Source organism: Hemitrygon akajei, chromosome 12, assembly GCF_048418815.1.
Source record: "Hemitrygon akajei chromosome 12, sHemAka1.3, whole genome shotgun sequence".
Classification (NCBI taxonomy): Eukaryota; Metazoa; Chordata; class Chondrichthyes; order Myliobatiformes; family Dasyatidae; genus Hemitrygon; species Hemitrygon akajei.
This window is the reverse complement of record NC_133135.1, coordinates 60,772,221-60,795,212: the sequence shown is the minus strand read 5'-3', so window position 1 is coordinate 60,795,212 and position 22,992 is coordinate 60,772,221. Positions and strand designations below refer to the sequence as shown.

The following is a 22,992-nucleotide window of genomic DNA, read 5'->3' as shown; positions in this document are numbered from 1 at the left end:
GCCATAGGATTGACTTCGATGGCACAAAACTACTGTGCTGCACCAATGGCTTTTGGCACCACCTGGTGAAGGAAGCCACTGAAAAAAAACTAGAGGAAAAGAATTTTAACAAAGATGAAGGTTTCACTCTAAGTAAGAACTGGAGTTCGATTGTAAACAAGGTGAGACAGTGGAAACCTGATTGGATGTGGACTAACCAATCAGGAGGGATGGGGGTATAAGTACCACCGGACTAGACCTGCCCAGACATCATTCCTGATGAAGATGGCAACATTTAAATTCAAAACGTCAGTAAAAATTGATACCTGTACCCGGCTGGTAGCCCGAGAAGAGTTTATTCATCATATATGCCGGGAATACACGAGATCCTTTTTCAATTTGAAGGATCTTGCCCTAATGCAGGCAAATGGGATTATTGCAGATGGGCAAGAAGGTCAGCGTAGACATAGTGGGCAGAGGGCCCCATTTTCATGCTATCCAACTTGAATCTATAATCAGGTTAATTCCTGCATGACATTAAACAGTTGGTTTTCTGTATGTTGTTAGGAATTACAAAGTGAAGTGGTCAGAGAGAAGTTGCGGACACAACAAGAAATGCAGGTAGGAGTAAATTCCTTTATTTTATAAGCTGTATGAATGTAAACTGTACTTTCTCCACGAGGTTCAATATTCAAATTGAGAATCCTTCATCCGAAATTCCAAAATCCAAAAACCTCTGGAATTCAAATTCTTCTTGAGCATTGACAGGACATCACAAATGGAAATTTCCACAAGGCACTGGGAAGGATCCCAGGTGATGTGCAGGTCTGTGTGCACCACAGACAGGTCTGAGAAGTGACCTCACATAGTAATAAAAAGAAGTTAATGTAAAATAGAAAAAGTACTGCATAAAGTGAAAAATGAAGATCTCGATCATGTATTGAATGAGTGGCTTCGACTGTGTCAGAGAGAATATCTGCCACTTAACGGTATGCTGACCATGAAACAAGCAAAGGTCTATCACAACGAACTGAAAATTGAAATTGTAATCATGTATATTCAGCAGGTTGGATGCAGAAATTTAAGAAAAGGCAGGACATTAATTTTTAAAGATTTATGGTGATGAAGCGTCTGCTGATCACAAAGCAGCAGAGAAATTTATTGATGAGTTTACCAAGGTCATCACTGATGAAAATTTAACACACTAAACATCTGCATCAGTACGTATGTGTGATGAACAAATACAAGATAATGACTGCTTACTGATAACACATAAATTAGCACATAAATGGAAATGATGGAGATCCTAAGCTATCTCATTATATAGAAACATAGAAAACCTACAGCACAATACAAGCCCTTCAGCCCATAAAGTTGTGCCGAACATGTCCCTACCTTAGAAATTACTAGGCTTACCCATAGCCCTCTATTTTTCTAAGCTCCATGTACCTATCCAAAAGTCTCTTAAAAGACCCTATCGTATCCGCCTCTACCACCGTTGCCGGCAGCCCATTCCACGCACTCACCACTCTTGGTGTAAAAAAAAAACTTACCCCTGACACCTACTCCCCAGCACCTTAAACCTGTGTCCTCTTGTGGTAACCATTTCAACCTTGGGAAAAAGCCTCTGACTATCCACACAATCAATGCCTTTCATTATCTTGTACACCTCTATCAGGTCACTTCTCATCCTCCATTGCTCCAAGGAGAAAAGGCCGAGTTCACTCAATCTATTCTCATAAGGCATGCTCCCCAATCCAGGCAACATCCTTGTAAATCTCCTCTACACCCTTTCTATGGCTTCCATATCCTTCCTGTAGTGAGGCGACTAGAACTGAGCACAGTACTCCAAGTGGGGTCTGACCAGGGTCCTGTATAGCTGTAACGTTACCTCTCGGCTCCTGAATTCAATTCCATGATTGATGAAGGCCAATATAATACAAGATCCAAAAAAATCTGAAATCCGAAACACTTCCGGCCCCGTGCATTTTGGATAAGGGGTACTCAACCTGTACTTATGTTGGTACTAGATTTGATTGAGATTGGTGGTGCCCTATTTATGCAATATTTGCAAGTTTATTGACACTAAATTAATTGATTCTACTCTTTTTTCAACAACCAAGATCATTCAGGTTCTGAAATAAAAGCACAGCAAGCTGGAAACACTAGCAGCATTTATAAAAGAAATAGATTTAATATTTCAAGTCAAAACCTTTTGATAAGAACTGGGAAAGTGAGAAAACAAGTTCTAGGTTGCAGAGAGTGTGGGGTAGGGATACCTAGGGCAAAAGAATATCTATGATAGGATGAGAACAGGCTTCCCCAGGTTCTTCCATGTTAACAAAGCCATCTTGTGGATAGATTATTGATGGCAGTTCAAGAAAGAGGAAACTAAGTGACACAAAGAGACCTGAAAGATTTAGCAGTGATTCACATGCACATCTTCCAATCAAATAATTAATTGTTCACACTGTGGTCTCCTCTGCACTGGAGTGCAGATTGGGTGACAATTTTGCAGGCACTTCTGTACAGCTCATGCAACACTGAGTTTCCAGTTGTGTGCAACTTTAATGTTCCATCCCACTCCCACTCTGATCAACTTGTCTGTGGCTGTCCAAACTGTTCAAACAAGGCCCAACATAAACTTGTGGAACAGAACCTTATTTTCCAGCTGAGTTCGTTTTACCTCCTTCTGCTTGTAGTAGAACGGCTAGTTCTGCTGTGTGGTTATCCATCTGAAAGGTTAACTCAGCTTTTCTCTGCCGATGTGCTGGGCACTTCCGCTGTCTTCTTTTTGTTTTCAGTTTGGCCACAGCTGTAAGAGTGTTTCACAATTTTTGCATGTCCTTCTGTTAGTTTTCTCGCTCCCTTTCTAACTGCCCTCAATAACATATCAAATAGATGGCTCCGTGAATATTGGAATTGCCTGGGAAACCCTGGGCTCAGCCAATTGGAAATCTTCCCTGGCTGTCTCTTCCCCTCCTTCTCTGCAAGGAAGTCACTTTCACACTTCCACAATTCTGGTGAAAGGCCTTAGGTCAGAAGTGTTAACTCTGTTACTCTTTCCACTGACATTATCTAATCTCCTGGAGTATATCCAGTATTTTCTGTTTTTATTTCAGAATTCCAGTATCTGCACTTTTTTCTCATTTTCAATCATCCAACCATCTCCTTAGCATTTGTGCAAGCTGATTTTTCAATTAAGGTTGTTATAGCTGGTGGGTTGGTAATGGGGACAAGCTCCCATTAAATGATGTGCACTTCAAATAACCTCTGACAACCAAGTCCACCTCCTGGCCTTCACATGTAGCTTAGCTGCTAAGCTTGGCTGAACTATTTCTACAGACAGGAAAATGGTTAAAGGCGGGTTACTGGTGTCTTAAAGCCAGATGGGGCTCATCAGCCATGGTTAGCAGCTCATCTAGGAGAAGGAAAACACTGATCTCAAACCTCCACTACCTTGCGACTATACCCACACATGAGGTAGGCTTCAGGAGTAAACCCTGAAGGAAAATCTGGAGCTGGAGTCTCTAAGGCAGTGGGATGAGTGGGTTTGATGTTTTTCTTTTGTATGGGTTCCATGGTTTTATTTTTTTTTGTGTGGCTGTCTGTGGGGAAGACAAATCTTAGCATTGTATACATACTTGGATAATAAATGTACCTTGAGTCTTTGAATCTGAGTTGCAATTATTTTATCAAAATAACTCTTGGCATAGCAAAACACTTAAATCTTTTACTGTACTTTGAAGAGGAAAATAAGTTTAATTTTGATTAACTTGTTAACAATGCAGAATTAAAGGATTCACTTTATTTATCAATAAATCATAAAAAAGTTATGCAAAGCCAACTCAGTGGTGGTTTTCTCACCTTTCAGTTGAAACTTACTGAGCACACAGTCTCCAGGCTGACGTCTCAGAAAAACAACGAAGAGTGTTTCATTATCGATGGATAATTTATCTCAGAAGACATCTTGATCTCTTTTCCACATGAATGCAACAGATTTCATTGTACTATTTCAAAGAGTGCTTGGGAGTTCTCCCAGTGCTTTGGCCACATTTTTCAAATAAGATTAGACAAAGATTAAAGGAAAACAGACTAACCAGTTATTTGTCTCAGGCATAAATGCCAGCAATGATGGCTAGGATAAAATCAGAGTAAACATTCAGAAAAACATGATCACTCAGAACTTATGGCATCTTAAGCACGAGTTATTCATTATAAATATATTTAATGTACTTTGTTCATTCCACATAGATCTGAGTATGTGTGTTTGTATCTGTGCAGACTATTAGTTACTACTGCACACTTTTTAGATAACTGACAAATGAGTAGAGAACTCAATCAACCAGATGTTGGTCATAAGGTAAATATTGCCCAGGCCATCAAGAGAAGTCCTTGGTGTAATAACTTCCCCTAAAATTAGCATCTTTGACAATGTGGCACTCCTTCAATATTGCACTGAAGTATAGGCATAAGTTTTATGTGAGGTAAGTATCAGGCCTGCACAGGCAGGCACCTCCCAGTCTCCACCCAGCTATCAGGAACCATCAGCCACTCCTTTCCAACTCATCTCCTGCAGCCTATTTAAACCCTGCTCTCATCCACAGTCCTTGGTCACTCTTCGAAACAGCCAGCCTCATCTTGTTGCTCCTAGCCTTCAGTAACTTTGTTGCCTTGTTGTGTTAAGTATCTGTTCTCGCTTGTTTCGTGGCTTGTTATTTGGCAGGTTGTCATTAAAGTCATCATTCCCTGCTCAATCATCTCCGTTGCTCTGTGTTTGGGTCAAGTCTCCTCTGCGTTTCCTGACAGGTGCCGCTAACTGGGACAATAAGACTCTCATCTGCATCCAATATGAAGATTTTGCCACTGAGATATGCTGGATTTCTGACCATCCAGGAAGTGGAAAGGAGATAGTGGATCGGATACTTCTCAAGCATAAAGGTTCATTCATACACAATGGAATTCAGGACCCTCATGGTGGAGTATGAATGGAATGAGGAAGCGCTGGCCCGTTACCATCATGGCCTTTCAGAGCGCTTGAAAGATGAGCTATCTACCTGGGAGATGTCTCCGACCCCAAAAGCCTCATCGCTCTGGCCCTCCAAATTGACAAGTGCCTTATGGAATGACCTTCCAGATCATCAGCCAGATCCCCAGTTCCATTCCCAGAACTACTTCAGGCTGCAGACCTTTATCATCAACCTCTCAGTACTTATCCAGTTAGGGAGACTCCCTTAAACCCCCCCCCCCCGAACCCCGAGAGCGTGAGCATCAGTGGAGCAACAGCTTGTGCACTTAATGCAGACCGCTGATCATCCATGCATCAAATGTCCACTGCATCGGGGAAGTAGCAGCACCAGGTAGAAAGAAGGGGCCTTCTATCTAATAAGCTCTTGTTCCAGCACTGTAGCCCAACTCACTCGCTCTGTCCTCTTCTGCACCCCAATTGCTCTACTCTCGCTGGAGATTCTGGTGCATTCCAGCGCACAGGCAGCTTTCTGGACTGGACTCTGTGTGTGCAGCTTTTACCAAGGCTATCTGTCACCCCTTCTGTATCATGGCCATTGATGCTGTCCCTTGGGGTCTGAAACGGTTAGAGCATGCTTACAGCCTGTGTACTTGAACATCGGAGAGCACCACGAGTCCATCCAGCTCCTCCTTATCAACTCACCCAGCACTCTTGTCATCTTGGGCTACCCCAGGCTCTCCATTCACAACCCTCACTTTGCCTGGTCATCAAGTTCACTGCTGAGTTGGGGACCCACCTTACAAACTATCTGCCTTCGGTTTCAGCTGACTACACCCCATAAATCCGTGTGATGGAGGACAACCTCAAACTCACCAAACTCCCACAGAAATACCACAACAGTACAAGAGAGGCCAGCACCCTGCCACCTCACAGACCACACAACTGTGCAATCAAACTCCTCCCAGCCACCACCTTCCCCAAGGTCATCTGTTCTCCCTCTCCCCTCCTGAGACCCAAGCAATGAATGACCAAAGCTCTACAGCACAGCTTCATTCAACCATTCCAGTCCCCAGTCAGTGCAGGATTCTTCTTTGTCAAAATGAAATATGCGAGATTTTGTCCCTGCGTTGACGAGAGTGGACTGAACAAAATTACTATTAAGAACCGCTTCCCTCTCCCCTTGATGGGCTAACGCGTTTAAAACACTCTGTGGAGTTCAGATTCTTCACCAAACTGAATCTACGGACCACATAGAACCTGATTCACATCCACCCATCCACAAGGGGGATGAGTAGAAGACAACATTTGTTACACCTACTAGCCACTACAAATACTTGGTGATGCCTTTCAGACTCTCCAACAGTCAAGCCATTTTTAAGCCTTCATTAACAAGACACTCTGAGACATGCTACACAGGTATGTGTTCATCTACCTCGACAACATCCTTATCTTCTCCAAGGACCCTCAAGACCATGTCTGTCACATCTGTTCAGTCCTTCCGCATTTCCTTGAAAATCAGATGTACTGCAGATTAGAAAAGTGTAAGTTCCACAACCCATTCACTTTCTTCCTGTGTTACATCCTTTTTTCCCAAAGCATAACAATGGACCCAAAGAAAGTGCATGCTGCTGTTGTATGGTCCCGACCACACTTCCTCAAACCACTGTATCCCTTCTTGGGCTTCTCCAACTCCTATTGCCATTTCATCAGGAACTACTGCCAAATCACCATTTCTCTCACCTTCTTCTCTAAATCAATTACCTCATGAATAACCTGGTTTGCTGCTGTGGACCATGCATTCAAGGAGCTCAAGATCCCATCCTATTCTCTGCCATGTGAACCCTTCCAGACCTTTTATGGTAGAGGTGGACACATCGGACGTGGGTGCTGGGGCTATTTTCTCTCTGTGAGAATCAGGTGGGAAAACACACCCTTGTGCCTTCTCACGCAAGTTCATTTCTACACATAGCCTCAAGGTCCGTGGGAGTAGATTTAGGATGGAGATGAGGAAGAACTGCTCTTCCCAGAGGGTGGTGAATCTGTGGAATTCTCTGCCCAATGTATCAGTGGAGGCTACCTCAGTAAATATATTTAAGACAATGTTGGATAGATTTTTGCATAGTAGGGGAATTAAGGATTATAGGCAAAAGGCAAGTATGTGGAGATGAGTCCATGGCCAGATCAGCCATGAGCTTATTGAATGGCAGAGCAGGCTCAATGGGCAAGTTGGCCTACTCCTGCTCCTATATCTCATGTTCTTTACACAGCGTCGCTATGGAGTAGGAGACAGGAAGCTACTTGCCATTAACTGGGACTTGGAGGAATGGAGAGATTAATTAATGGAAACACCAAGCCCTTCCTGATCTGGACTGACAAACAAACCCATATTTATTCAATAGACCTGCCAACTCAGCCCATATCAGGCTTGCTGGGCCCTCTTCGAGCATTTCAACTTCTCCAGCTCCTGTTGACCCAGCTCCAAGCACACTAAGGTGGATACCTTGTCATGACAGTTCGACCCAGTTGAAATTGAGATTGACCCTCAGCCCATCATTCCATCCTCCCAGATATTCACCCTGATCCTCTGGGACCTTGAGAAGCTGATCTGCCAGGCCCTATAGCACAAGCCTGCTCCGGCTGACACACCTGACAACTGCATGTACATGCCGGCAGCTGTCCACTCTGAAGCACTCCAGTGGGCCCACTCCTCACCCCTCTCTGGCCATCCAGGTGCACAACAGACTCTGAATTTTCTAATATGCTGGTTCTTGTGGCCTACCATGATCACAGATTTATGTCAGTTCATTGCTGCCTGCCCTCAAAATGCCCTGTCCAATTCCTCCAACCAGCAGCCCTCTAGGCTTCTGCAGCCCCTGCTGGTCCTTCAACATCAGTGGTCCCACATCACCATGGATTTCATCACAGGTTTGCCATCTTCCGTCGGGGCATGGTGAACATGACAGTGGTGGTCTGGTTCTCTAATGCGACCCACTGTATTGCCCTCCCCAAGCTTTCATCAGCCGCTGAAACGGCAGACCTGGTTCTTCAACATGTAGTTCACCTCCACGGCTTTCCCCAGGACATTGTGTCAGACCAGAGCCCACAATTCATCTCCCGTTTCTGGTGAGCCTCCTTCTCCCTCCTCTGCATCTTAATGAGTTTGTCCTCTGCCTTTCGTCTGTAGACTGACAGTCAGTCAGAAGGAGCCAGTCAGCAAGTGGAGAAGTTTCTGTGATGCTTCCCCACCTCTAACCCCTCCACATGGAAGAAGTATATGCTGTGGGCCAAACTGTCCCACAATTTACCCACCTCCTCTGCCACAGGTACATCACCCATTGAGGTGCTTCATGGCTATCAACTCCTGTTGTTCCCCATGGAGGAGCCAACAGCTTTGGTCTCACCTGCCAGGGCCCTGGTTTGCAGATGTCAAAATGCTTGGAAAAGGGTATGGAGGGCCACCCCAGCTACCAGCCGTGCCTGCTGCTGCCAGGCCACCTGCCACTGGCCTCCAGCCAGACTACTCCAGCCTGGGGACCATGTCTGGCTGTCCACCTGAGATCTGTCCCTGTGCACTGACTCCCACAAGCTCTCATCCAGGTTCATTAGTTCTTTTAAGATTACCCATCGCATCAACCCAGTCACTCACCATCTCCAGCTGCCACCAACCCTCAGGATCACACCTACCTGTTGCCCATGGATCACCCCACCCACCTGAGCGGGCAGCTCTGCAACGTAGGATGATGGAAGTTGGTCCAGTGTACACGGTTCACTCTTTCATGGATTCACGTTTTGTGAACAAGTTGTGCATTACCTGGTTGACTGGGAAGGGTGAGGCCTGATGGAGGGTCCAGTCCAGTTAGATCTACTGCTTATTGAGGAGTTCCACCAGACCCATCTGGATTTTCCTGGGCTGTCGGGTGCTGGCCTGTGGTGAACTACATATACCTGTCTGGACATGCCCCTCTGCTGACTGGTCTCCTCCCACAGACCCCTGTATAAAGGCGGTTGGAGGCACTGCTCCCCCCTCAGTCTCCAGGATGTCGTGTGGTGGTCTCTTGCTACTAATCGTGGTTTCTTGCAGCTAATAAAAGCCTATCGTTCACCTCCCGTCTCCAAGAGTTATTGATGGTGCATCATGGCCATAAGAGGGAGGGTCCTGTCAGGCCTACACAGGCAGGCTCCTTCCAGTCGCCACTCAGCTAACTTGTTTCTAGTTCATCACCTGGAGTCTATTTAAACCCAGCTCACATACACAATCCACATTCACAAATTGGACGAGCCAGCCTCAGCCAGTTGCTCCTAGCCTTCAGCTACCTTGTTGCCTGTGGGTCTCGTATCTGTGCTCTCTTGTTTTGTAGCCCCTCGTAGCTTGTATTTTGCAGTTTTTAAAATTAAAATTATTACTGTTCTCCATGAATCATCTCCACTGCTCTGCATTTGGGTCAAGCTTCCTCCACAATTCCTGACAGTAAAGGTGTTGCCACTAAGGCAAACTAAAACATCATGTCTGAATGTGCACATATTAAGTTCCTTTGTTCCCACAAAACATGAATAATAACATGTTGGGACTTTGTATTTTATTTGAGAAGAGAATACTGACTAAAGGTTAAATATTGCCTATTCTTTTTGTGAAACAATCTAATGGAAGCTTGAACAGAAAAAGTGTATGAGAAAGACATCTAATGTTCGTTCTTTTGAGCTCAGGACTGTTTTTAATATTGGAAACTTCCAAAGGTTTTGGTGCTGATCAGTGTCAGTGATTTCTGGTGAGAACGATGCTTCACTGTTCAAGGAACTGCATGTATTCTATTTAAACAAAAAAGAAAACTATTTATTTTGAAAAATTACTTTACAAATATTTCTTGCCTATCTAAATTTAGATATGAAATTCTATCTGGTATATATTTGGGTGCCAAGGAAGCAAAGTGGTCAGCACGATAGCCATCTATCCATCCCCTTCCAGTCCTTCGAGCTACACTGACCCAGCAACACCAAAACTACAGTTAATGTTAATGTTTGTGTCTTGGAGACTGATGCAGTGAAGTCATATTGTCAAAAAAGAAAATGGCAGGGAAATTTAAAGAAAAAGCATGACACTAAAAATCTGGAAATAGAGGTGAACTGCGGGCTTAGATTAGATGAAAAGCTCAAAGAAATCAGCATTAATAGAAAATAAATATTAGAAAAAATAAGTGCTAAATGTGGATCATTTTCCAAATCCATGAACGCGCATCTTTTAGTTTCGTAGAAGGTGATAATGGAAGTTATGGATGCAGTGGTTGTCATATTTTGAAATTTCATTGATCTCAGAATAGTTCCCAGAGATTAGGAGATGATAAATTCAATTGCATTATTTGAGAACAGAAAGAGAGAGAAAACAAGAAACTATAGAGCACTTTGGGTGAACTTAGTAAAAGGGAAAATAATAGGATCTACTGGTAAGGAAGAGGTAATGGGGCCTTTTGAAAATAACAATTGTTTAAGCACTGACAACATTGAATTATGAGAAGGAAATTATGTTTTACAAATTAGTTGGCATTATGTGAAATGAATACTGCTTTTCTGCTTTCCTTTTCCTTTTTAATGTCTTGGTCCTCCTTTGCTGAATAGATAAGAATGAACCAGTTGATGTGGTACATTTGGATTTTCAAAAGGGCTTTGACTTATCACGTGATATTATTAAAGAAAGCTAGTGTAGAAGTAGCCATTTGGTTCTTCAAGCCTGTTCCATGATTCAATACAATCATAGTTTATCCTTTAACTTGGAAGCCATAGAAAAGGTGCAGAGGAGATTTACAAGGATGTCGCCTTGATTGGGGAGCATGCCTTATGAGAGTAGATTGAGTGAACTCAGCCTTTTCTCCTTGGAGCGATGGAGGATGAGTGGTGACCTGATAGAGGTGTATAAGATGATGAGAGGCATTGATCATGTGGATAGTCAGAGGCTTTTTCCCAGGACTGAAATGGCTAACATGAGAAGGCACAGTTTTAAGGTGCTTGGAAGTAGGTACAGAGGAGATGTCAGTGGTAAGTTTTTTACACAGAGAGTGGTGAGTGTGTGGAATGGGCTGCTGGCAATGGTGGTGGAAGTGGATATGATAGGGTCTTTTAAGAGACTTCTCGATAGGTACATGGAGTTTAGAAAAATAGGGGGCTACGGGTAACCCTAGGTAATTCTGGGCCAAAGGACCTGTATTGTGCTGTAGGTTTTCTATGATTCTACGTAACTTAAAACCATAGTCCTGCTCTCTTACCATGCCCCTTAATGCAATTTTGTCAAGGACTCTGCCATTCTCCTTCCTAAATTTATTCAGCAACTTACCCTCTACAGCACTCAACAATGAAGAAGTTTCTACTCATCTTAATCTTAAGTGTCTTAATTATGTTGTCCACTCATTTTAGATATCCCAGATAGGGGAAACGTCTCCGTTGCATCCAGTCTGTCTAGCCCCATAAGAATTTTGTAAGTTCCTATTAGATCTCATTTCAGTGTTCTAAATTCTAATGAATACATTCCTGATCCACATAATTTTTCCTCATAAAGCAGTCTTGTCATTCCAGAAATGGCGACCCTCCACTGCACTCTCTTAATGCCATTTTGTGTTGCTTTGGAATTCCATCATCTGCAGAATTTCTTGTGTTTATGACAAATACATCTTGTGTAAGCTAAGGGATCTGAAACCGTACACAGTAATTCATATCTTGTACAGACCCTGTACAATTGTAGCTGAACATCCTTACTCCTGTTCTCTATCCTCTTGTTATGAAGGCCAACATACCATCTGATTTCTTATCTGATGTCTGCATTTGCATGTTTGCTTTCTTATGGCAACACAAGAGACGGCAGATGCTGGAATCTGGAGCAGCAGTCTGCTAGAGGATCTCAATAGGGTTGAGCAGCATTTGTGTCCTGATGCATTGTTTTTGACCTAAAGCATTGACAATTCCTTTGCTTTCAATGGCCAGAGTACATACACAGGCACTCACATCTCTTTGTAAATCATCTCTTACCAACCTAATACAATTTAAATATCAAAGAGACTAACTTAATATTTAATCAAATTATGCTGGATCTCCCATGCTTTTGCCCAATTGCTCAATTTATCTAAGTTGCCTGAAAGCCTCTTTACATCCATTTCATAGTTCATGATCTCACCTAGTTTGGTGCTGCAGATATATTCAAATATTCAATTTTGTTTCTTTGTCCAAGTTATTGATATATAGTGTGAATAGCTGAACTCCATTCATTGATCACTGTATTACTTAACCGGCTATTACTTACTGCCCCGAAAAAGCTCCACACTCCCCGCCATTTTATTCTTGTTTCTGCCCTCCCTTTTCAGTCCTGATAAAGATCTTGCCCTGGAGACTTTTTATTCGCCTCCATAACTGCTGCCTGACCTGCTGTGTTCCTCCGGCATTTTGTGTATATTTTATCCTCCTCTTTGTATTGCCTATCAATAAACTTTTAATCCTTGCTAATAGTTTGCCTCCAAAACCATGTACCTTAATTTTTAAAAAGCACACAAAAAATCCAAGTAACCACATCCACTATTTCCCCTTGTTCTATGTTACTTTCCTAAAAACTCCAGTAGTTTTTCCAAACTCTGTTTTCCTTCCAGAAATACTTTGATATTTTCCATCTGGTCTGTAATTTCATCCTTTTTAATAGCCTTGAGAATGTTCACCATTTCATATGTTAAACTAACACAGTCTGTATTTCTGTGTTTTCTTGCTCCCTCCCTTGTTTAAACAGGGGAGTTGCATTTACCACCCAACAATCTATGGAATTCAGGAAAACAGTAACCAATGCATCCACTATTTCCATAGCTATGTGCTCTGGTACCCTGAGATGTAAATTAGGCTGTAGGAATTTATCAGCTTTCAATGCCATTACATTCTTTAACACTATTTCTCACTGCATCAATCCTGATGCAGTTTTAACTCTAAATGTCAACAGTGGTTTTCCTCCCACAGATGCTGCTCCACCCACTGAGTTCCTCCAGCAGTTTGTTTGTTGCTCCCACTAATACTATTCTTTTCCTGACCTTCATTACATTTTTGATTCCCTAACATTTTAGAACTCTATATGCCTCTCATCCATGAAGATACATCTGAAGTACTTGTTTTATTGCTCTGCCATTTTCCCTTTCCCCATTATGAATACCTCCTTAGGTAAACAAATTAACTTAAATGCTGTTCTTCTCTGAGCAGATATAGAAAACCATGACGCATTCTTGTGTTTGGACTGCTTTTTATGCTGTATGTCAGTGATTTAGATGATGGAACAGGACTTTATTCCTCGGAGCGTAGAAGAATAAGGGGGGATTTACTAGAGGTTTACAAAATTATGAGGGGTATAGACAGTAAATGCGAGTAGGCTCTTTCAACTTAGATTAGGAGAGATAAATATGAGAGGACATGGCTTTAGGGTGAAAGGGGAAAGATTTAGGGGGAACTTATTCACTCAGAGAGTGGTGGGAGTGTGGAACGAGCTGCCATCTGATGTAGTAAATGTGGGCTCACTCTTAAGTTTTAAGAATAAATGGGATAGATACATGGATGGGAGAGGTCTGGAGGGTTATGGACTGGGTGCAGGTCAATGGGACTAATGGAATAAAATTTCGGCACAGACTAGAAGGGCCAAATGACCCGTTTTCTGTGCTGTAGTGTTCTATGTTGGAAATGTTGGAAAGTGCATGATCACGCACTTTGGTAGTCAAAATAAATGTGCAGGTTATTATCTAAACATGAAGAAAATCCAAAAAATTTGAGGTGCAAAGGGACTTGGGAGTCCTTGTGCAGAACACCCTGAAGTTTAACTTGCAGTTAGAGTTGCCCAGGCCTGCACCCTGGAAACCTTCCAAGGTGCAAATCCATGGTCTCACGAGACTAACGGATGCCTATTCTATTCTAGGTAGAATTGATGGTGAGGAAGCCAAATGCAATGTTAGCATTCATTTCAAGAGGTCTAGAATATAAGAGCAGGGATGTGATGTTGAGGGTTTATAAGGCACTGGTAAGATCTCACCTTGAGTATTGTGAACAGTTTTGGGCTCCTCGTCTAAGAAAAGATGTGCTGGAATTGGAGAGGGTTCAGAGGAGGTTCACAAGGATGATTCTGGGAATGAAAGGGTTATCATATGAGGAATGTTCGATAGCTCTGGGACTGTAGTCGCTGGAATTTAGAAGGATGAGGGGGGGATCTCATTGAAACCTTTCGAATGTTGAAAAGCCTAGACAGAGCAGATGTAGAAAAGATGTTTCCCATGCTGTGGAAGTCTAGGACAAGAGGGTACAGCCTCGGGATACAGGGGCACCATTTAAAACAGAGATGCAGGGAAATTTTTTCAGCCAGAGGCTGGTGAATTTGTGGAATTTGTTACCACAGGCAGCTGTGGAGGCCAGGTCATTAGGCTATTGAAGGCAGAGATTGATTTGTTCTTGATTGGACGTGGCCTCAAAAGTTATGGGGAAAAGGCCAGGGAGTGGGGTTGAGGAGGGGGAGAAAGGATCAGATATGATTGAATGGCAGAGCAGGTTTGATGGGCCAAATGGCCTAATTCTGCTCCTATGTCTTATGGAAAAAGAGAAATCCCTTCCAATAGTTCAAAAGTCCATTTCTGATGGTTGGTCTTAGCAAGGTACAAAGATTTAACCTTTGTCCCTTGTAACAAGTAACAATATTTGTTCAGTGAGTTAATTATCTCAAATTGTTTCACTGAATGAGTAGTGAAAGCGGTGTTCAAAGTCATTTTGAATCTCTCATTGCTGTAGTCAGAAGTTCCCATCTGTTTCAACAGGGCAACAATCATACCAGTGCCCTAGAAGAGAAGGATGAGCTGCCTTAATAACTATTGTCCATTAGCACTCACATCTACAATGATGAAGTGCTTAGAGAGCTTGGTTATGGCCAGAATGAACTCCTGCCTCAGGAAGGACCTAGACCCACTGCAATTTTCCCATCACCACAATAGGTCTACATACAGCAGGATGCAATTTCATTGGCTCTTCACGTGGCCTTGGATCACCTGGACAATACGAATACTTAGCTTATTGATTACAGCTCAGCGTTTAACACAATCATTCCTGCAATTCTATTCAAAAAGCCCCAGAACCTGGGCCTTTGTACATCCCTCTGCATCTGGATCCTTGACTTCCTCACCGGAAGATCACAGTCTGTACTGATCAGAAATAACATCTCCACCTCACTGACAATCAACACTGCCGCATGTCAGGGATGTGCGCTTAGCCCACTGCTCTACTCTCTCTACACCCATGACTGTGTGGCTAGGCACAGCTCAAATGCTATCTATAAACTTGCTAACAACACAACTTTTGTCGGCAGAATTTCAGATTGTGACAAGAAGGTGAATAGGAGCGAGGTAGATCAGCTAGTTGAGTGATGTCGCAGCAACAACTGTGCTTCCAGCATCAGTAAGTCCAAAGAAATGTGGGTTTCAGAAAGGGTTAGATGAGAGAACAGGCAGCAGTCCTCATAGACGGATCAGAAGTGGAAAGAGTGAGCAGTTTCAAGTTCCTGGGTATCAACATCTCTGAGAATTTATCCTGGGCTCAACATTTTAATGCAGTTACAAAGAAGGCATTACAACAGCTATATTTCATTAGGAGTTTGAGGAGATTTGGTATGTCATCAAAGACTCTCAAAAATTTCTACAGCTGTTCTGTGCAGGACATTCTAACTAGCTGCATCACCATCTGGTATGGTGGGAGGGCGCTACTGCACATGATCGAAAGAAGCTGCGGAAAGTTGTGGGCTCAGTCAGCTCCATCATGGGCAGTAGCTTCTGTAGCGTCCAGGACATCTTCAATGAGCGATACCTCATAAAGGTGGCATCTATCATTAAGGACCCCCATCATCCAGGACATGCTACCATCTTCTCATTGCTACGATCTGGAAGGAGGTACAGTGGCCTGAAGGGACACATTCAATAATTCAGGAAGTCTCTTCCCCTCTCCCCTCTGCCATCATATTTCTGAATGGACAGTGAATGCATGAACCTTACCTCATTGCAATATATATCACATATTGCATTGTACTGCTGCTGCAAAACAACAAATCTCACAACGTATGCTAGTGATATTAAACCTGATCTGATGCTGATACTTTGCATCAACAAATAATTCAAAGCTGTGCTTTTTCATTTAGTCACTGTGACTATTATACAGTAGTATCACTTTTCGGCAGCTGTTTCCTCGTCCTGCAGTAATTTCACACATAGTTCACACCTCACTATAATGTGTTTACTTATCCACTTTTAGGATTTGGTAAAGCGACACTCTTTATTGCCCGTCACTCAGTTCCTTTGAAATGGTGGCGGCAGGCTGCCTTGTTGAACTTGTACTCAGTGGCAATTTTATTAGATACCTCCTGAACCTAATAAAGTAGCCATAAGGTGTATGCCCATGGTCTTCTGCTGCTGTAGCCCATCCACCTTAAGGTTCAAAGTGTTGTGCATTCTTCTGCAAACCACTGTTGTAACGTGTGGTCATTTGAGTTACTGATGCCTTTCTGTAAGCTTGAAACAGTCTGGTCATTCTCCTCTGACCTCTCTCATCAACAAGGCATTTTTTCCCACAGAACTACCATTTACTGGATGGTTTTTGCACCATTCTCTGTAAACTCTACAGACAGTTGTGCATGAAAATCTCAGATGATCAGCAGTTTCTGAGAAACTCAAACTACCCCACCTGGCACAACAATAATTCCATAGTCAGAGTCACTTAGACCATGTTTCTTCCCCATTCTAATGTTTGGTCTGAACAACAACTAAAGCTCTTGACCATGTCTGCATGCTTTTCTGCATTGAGTTGCTGCCACATGACTGGCTGATTAGATAATTGCATTAACAAGCAGGTATACATAATAAATTGGCCACTGAGTTTATTTTTGGTACTAACATATAGTGTTAACATAGAGCAGAGAACAGTACAGCACAGTTCGGGCCCTTTGGCCCACGATGTTGTACTAACCTGCTTAAACCTACTCTATAATCAATCCAATCCTCCCTTTCTACTCAGCCCCTTAACCCCAATCTGTAGCAGATTGGTGGCAGAAAGGATTGTCAGCAGATGATTTCAAATTCAAGTTCAAGGTTATTGTCATTCAGTCATATACATGTATACTGCCGAACAAAACTAAGTTCCTCCAGATCAAGGTGCACAACACAGTATGTATGACTCATACACAACACATAATGTAACACATCATGTAAGTTAATCAATAGTAAAGTATATTCCAGAGGATTGACATTTAGTAAAAGGTATATTTATGACACAAGTTTAAAAGTAATAAGTATAACACTATTGGTGCCTCGTATATGACGAGACCCGGATGGTGGCAGGGAGTTTAGTAATCTCACAGCCTGGAGAAAGAAACTGTGTCCCACCCTAACAGGCATTGTTCTAATGCTATGATACCTCCTTCCTGATGGTAGGAGTCAAGGAGGTTGTTGGACAGATGGGAAGGACCCATGACAGTGCTAAGGAGCTGAATGTGGATGGCTGGAAGAGAGACCCTGATGATCCTCTCAACAGTTTATGCATTCCTTTTTAGGGTCTTGCAGTCAGATGCCTTGCAATTCCTGTACCAGACAGTGATGCAACTGGTCAGGAGATTCTCCTTGGTGTTCCTGTAAAAATTGGATTAGAATGGGAGGGGGAGTTACTTGCTTCAAGGTTCACAGCCTCTGATCTACTGTTGATATTTCTTGTCAAGTCTAGTTAAACTTTTGGTGAATAGTGACCCCTGGATATTGATAGTGGGTGACTCGGCAGTGGTAATGCTATTGAATGCATTGCACTATTGAGAGTTATTGCAATATTGGCTGGGAACCTGGTGATATTGATCACATCTATGTCCATTTGCAACTCCTTCTTGGAAGTTTACTTTCATTCCCTAAAATGTAAGCGTACTGCATTATAAAGACCATAGGACCATAAGGCATAGGAGCAAAATTAGGCTATCTGGCTCATCAAGTCTGCTCTCCCATTCAATCATAGCTGATCCTTTTTTCTTCATCTCTGCCTTAAGTACACCCAACAATCTGGCCTCCATAGATTCATGTGGCAACAAATTTCACAAATTCACCACCCTTTGGCTAAAGTAATTTCTCTGCATCTCTGTTTTGAAAGGGTGCCCCTCTATCCTGAGTGTGTGCCCTCTTATCCTAGACTCTCCCACCATGGGAAACATCCTTTCCACATCTACTCTGTCTACGCCTTTCAACATTTGAAAGGTTTCAATGAGATCCCACCCCACCCCCATCCTTCTGAATTCCAGCGAATATAGACCCAAAGTCATCAAACATTCCTCATATGATAACCCTTTTATTCCTAGTGTTACGTACCTCGTAACTGGGTCACTTACCAGCAAAGATAGAGAGGTCTGTTGAAGTCTGATGATACTATTTTTAACAGTATTTATTGATAGAAATACACAAAAATAACATCAATGCAAACACACAGATAATATACATCGTCAATACTAAATCTAAAAGCGCGGGTATAATAATACTCGATAAGAAATAAGCTGTATCGTTGTCTAGGGGATAATGAATTGTCCGATGGAAATATATAGTTCGTTCAGTTCATACAGGCTGCAGCCGTTGGGGACCCTGTGTGGCAATTGTTGGAGAGAGAGAGAGACGGGTTAAAACTTGCCCATTCTGTTTATGATGTCAATCCTTCGAGAGTGGTTGAGAGTTGAGTTCCCCGTTGTTAGCTAAAAACCGTTTTTCCGTGGCAAAGGTCACCGATTCCGGACAAATGGAAGCGGATGCACGTGGCCTTCCACCGGCTTTCGCTATTACGGGATCGCTAGCGTTTCTTCTGGTGCGTCTGAGGGGCTTTTCCCACAGACCCTCTTTTTATCCTGACTCACAGGGTCTCAGGTGTCAATCAGGTTGGGGATGATGCAATCCCTCCACCAACCTCCTCCTTGGTTCATTGCCTGGGGCTTTGATTGCAGCGTACAGGATGCAATACACAAGTCCGTCTCCAAGAGACAATAGCCGGTATCAATGGGTCCACCTTTCGGAGGCCAGGACACAGTCCAACCCTTTTGTAGATTCTGCATGTCTTTCTCTCATTTCCTGGGTCTCCTGAATTGACTCAGTAGTGATCTTGCGATTCTCACAAAGGAGGGGGCTACCCCCGCACCCTTCGGCCCCTCAGAGCTGTGGTACATTCATAACACTAGAATCATCTTTGTGAAACTTCTCTGGACCCTCAAAAATGCTAGCACATCTTTTCTAAGATGAGGGGCCCAAAATTGTTCACAATACTCAAGGTGAGGCCTCACCAGTGCCTTGCAAAGCCTCAGCATCACATCCTTGCTCTTGTATTCTAGATCACTTGAAATGAATGCCAACATGGCATTTGCCTTCCTCACCACCAACTCAACCTGCAAGTTAACCTTCAGGGTGTTCTGCAAAAGGACTCCAAAGTCCACATCTCAGATTTTTGGATTTTCTCCCAACTTAGAAAATAGTCCACACATACTACCAAAGTGCATGACCATGCATTTTTCAACATTATACTTCATTTGCCACTTTCTTGCCCATTCTCCTAATCTGTCTATGTCCTTCTGTATCCTACCTGTTTCCTCAACAGTACCTGCCCCTCCACCAATCTTCGTATCATCTGCAAACTTGGCAACAAAGCCATCTATTGCATCATCTAAATTATTGATATACGGCATAACCGAAGAAACCACAACCAAAGGAGTTGAATGACTTCAGACCTGTTGCCTTGACGTCGCACGTTATGAAGACCATGGAGCGGCTGATAATACAGAATCTGAGGCCACAAACCAGGCACGCCCAGGATCCTCTTCAGTTTGCGTATAAGGAGAAGGTGGGAGTGGAGGATGCTATCACGTATTTGCTGCACAAATCACTCTGTCACCTAGAGGGGGTCAGTTGTGCTGTGAGGATTACATTCCTTGACTTCTCTAGTGCCTTTAACACCATCCAGCCCAAGATCTTAAGGCACAAACTAACGGAGATGGGAGTAGACTCTCACATGGTGGATTGGATAGTGGACTACTTGACAGATAGACCTCAGTATGTGCGGTTGGGAGACTGTAGGTCTGACACGATGGTCAGCAGCACAGGAGCGCCGCAGGGAACCGTACTCTCTCCGGTCCTGTTCACCCTGTACACATCAGACTTCCAATATAACTCGGAGTCCTGCCATGTGCAGAAGTTCGCTGATGACACGGCCATAGTGGGGTGTGTCAGGAATGGACAGGAGGAGGAGTATAGGAAACTGATACAGGACTTTGTGATATGGTGCAACTCAAACTACCTGCGTCTCAATATCACCAAGACCAAGGAGATGGTGGTGGACTTTAGGAGATCTAGGCCTCATATGGAGCCAGTGATCATTAATGGAGAATGTGTGGAGCAGGTTAAGACCTACAAGTATCTGGGAGTACAGTTAGACGAGAAGCTAGACTGGACTGCCAACACAGATGCCTTGTGCAGGAAGGCACAGAGTCGACTGTACTTCCTTAGAAGGTTGGCGTCATTCAATGTCTGTAGTGAGATGCTGAAGATGTTCTATAGGTCAGTTGTGGAGAGCGCCCTCTTCTTTGTGGTGGCGTGTTGGGGAGGAAGCATTAAGAAGAGGGACGCCTCACGTCTTAATAAGCTGGTAAGGAAGGCGGGCTCTGTCGTGGGCAAAGTACTGGAGAGTTTAACATCGGTAGCTGAGCGAAGGGCGCTGAGTAGGCTACGGTCAATTATGGATAACTCTGAACATCCTCTACATAGCACCATCCAGAGACAGAGAAGCAGTTTCAGCGACAGGTTACTATCGATGCAATGCTCCTCAGACAGGATGAAGAGGTCAATACTCCCCAATGCCATTAGGCTTTACAATTCTACCGCCAGGACTTAAGAACTTTTTAAAAGCTATTATTAATGCTTTTTGAGATAATGATTTAGATGCATATCATATTTTTTACTGAGTTAAGTATTGTATGTAATTAGTTTTGCTACAACAAGTGTATGGGACATTGGAAAAAAAAGTTGAATTTCCCCATGGGGATGAATAAAGTATCTATCTATCTATAAAAAGAAGTGGTCCCAACACCAACCCCTGCAGAAAAGCACTAGTCACTGGCAGCTAATCAGAAAAGGATCCTTTTATTCCCACATGCTGCCTCCTACCAATCAGCCAATGCTCTAACCATGTTGGTAACTTCCCTGTCATACCATGGGCTCTTAACTTGGTAAGCCACATCATTTGTGGCACCTTGTCAAAGGGCTTCTGAAAGACCAAATGTACAATATCCACTGCATTCCCTTTATCTAACCTACTTGTAATCTCTTCAAAGAATTCCCACAGGTTCATCAGGCAGGATTTTCTCTGAAGGAAACCATGCTGACTTTGTATTATCTTGGCCTGTGTCACCAAGTACTCCATCACCTCATCCCTCACATCTTCCCAACCACTGAGGTCAGGCTAACTGGTCTATAGTTTCCTTTCTGCTTCCTTCTTCCTTTCTTAAAGAGTGGAGTGACGTTTGCAACTTTCCAGTCCTCTGGCACCATGCCAGAGTCCAGTGATTTTTGAAAGATCATTCATAATGCTACCTTTTTCAGAACCTTAGGGTGCAGTTCATCTGGTCCAGGTGACTATAGCACCTTTAGGTCTTTCAGCTTTTTGAGCACTTTCTCTCTTGTAATAGTAACATCACCCACTTCTCTTCCTTCACACAATACAATATCAGGCATATTGCTAGTGTCTTCCCCAGTGAAGACTGATGCAAAAGTTCATCAGCCATCTCCTTGCCCCGTTATTATTTCTCCTGCCTCATTTGCTAGCGGTCCTATATCCACTCCCATTTCTCTTTAATTTTTAACATACTTGAAAAAACTTTTAATGGTGAATTCCTCCCTCCCATTTTTGAAATGAATAAAGATAAATATTGGTATCCATGCCTCTTCTTAACAATGGATTAATTTACACTTTAGTGACGTGATAACTGATATGTCATTAAATTATTTTGTAGCCTTTAAATAAACAAGCACAATTCCAGTTGGACTAGCTGTCAAATGCTCCCATCTCACTGTCACTTGAATCACAGTGATGCATCACTCATCTCTGATTGAGAAGTCTGTGGGTTAAGCACCACAGAAGATTTGAATGCAAAATATCTGGATTGACACCCAGCTATGCTACATTGCTGGTGGTACTGTCACTCAATCAAAACAGACATTTTTTTCTCTGATAGAGTGTTGACCCAAAACATCACCCATCTCTTGGCTGACAGATGTTGCTCTACCTACTGAATTCCTCCAGCAGATGGTTTGTTGGTCCAGATATTTTGTCCCTTCTGAAACCTGATCAGCTATTTAAGGCAGAGGAAATTTCTAATGAAAGGAAATTACCTTTCCTTAGTAGTTAAATGATGGAGGATACATCTATCAATTAAAACAACTTTTCACCATGTACACCCAAGAGCACCATCTCACCTCATCATTGTGAGATGGGCTCCACACAATAGAAAGAATATTACATCTTTAGAGTGGGTAGGGGTTGATTCACACGTAGGAATAGAGAGAAAAAAAAATCAAAAATGTGGGCATTTTAAAGTGCTTTTCAAAAGGATATTTACAGGGGCATGGAATATGTGTCAATATAACAGATGTGTTTAAGTTAATGAGGGATGGACAGTATAAATGGGAAAAGGCATTTTAAAATAATTACACCATGGCATAATAATGCAGCAGTTAGCATAATGCCATTACAGTGCCAGAGACAAATCCAGCGGCATCTCTAAAGAGTTTGTACGTTTTCCCTATTACTGCAAGGGTTTCCACCCACATTCCAAAGATGTGCAGGTTAGTAGTTTAATTGATCACATGGATATAATTGGGCAGCACAGGCTCACTGGACTGATTGGGCCTGTTACTGTGCTGTATCTCTAAATAACGGTAAAAGTAATTGTAGTAAATCAAAATAAAATCATTCTTTTGCTCACCCATCCCTGCTGTAAAGGTACGAATGGAACT

The 22,992-nt window shown here is 42.9% G+C and overlaps 1 protein-coding gene across 2 annotated transcripts in view; it reads left to right on the top strand.

The window, feature by feature from the left end:
* Positions 1 to 22,992, top strand: part of pde4dip (phosphodiesterase 4D interacting protein) — a 422,313-nt gene that overhangs the window by 252,856 nt on the left and 146,465 nt on the right. For both annotated transcript variants that reach the window (XM_073063246.1, XM_073063248.1), the window contains one exon: positions 547 to 600. In XM_073063246.1, coding sequence (XP_072919347.1) covers positions 547 to 600 — 54 coding nt within the window. The remainder of the gene's footprint in view (positions 1 to 546; positions 601 to 22,992) is intronic.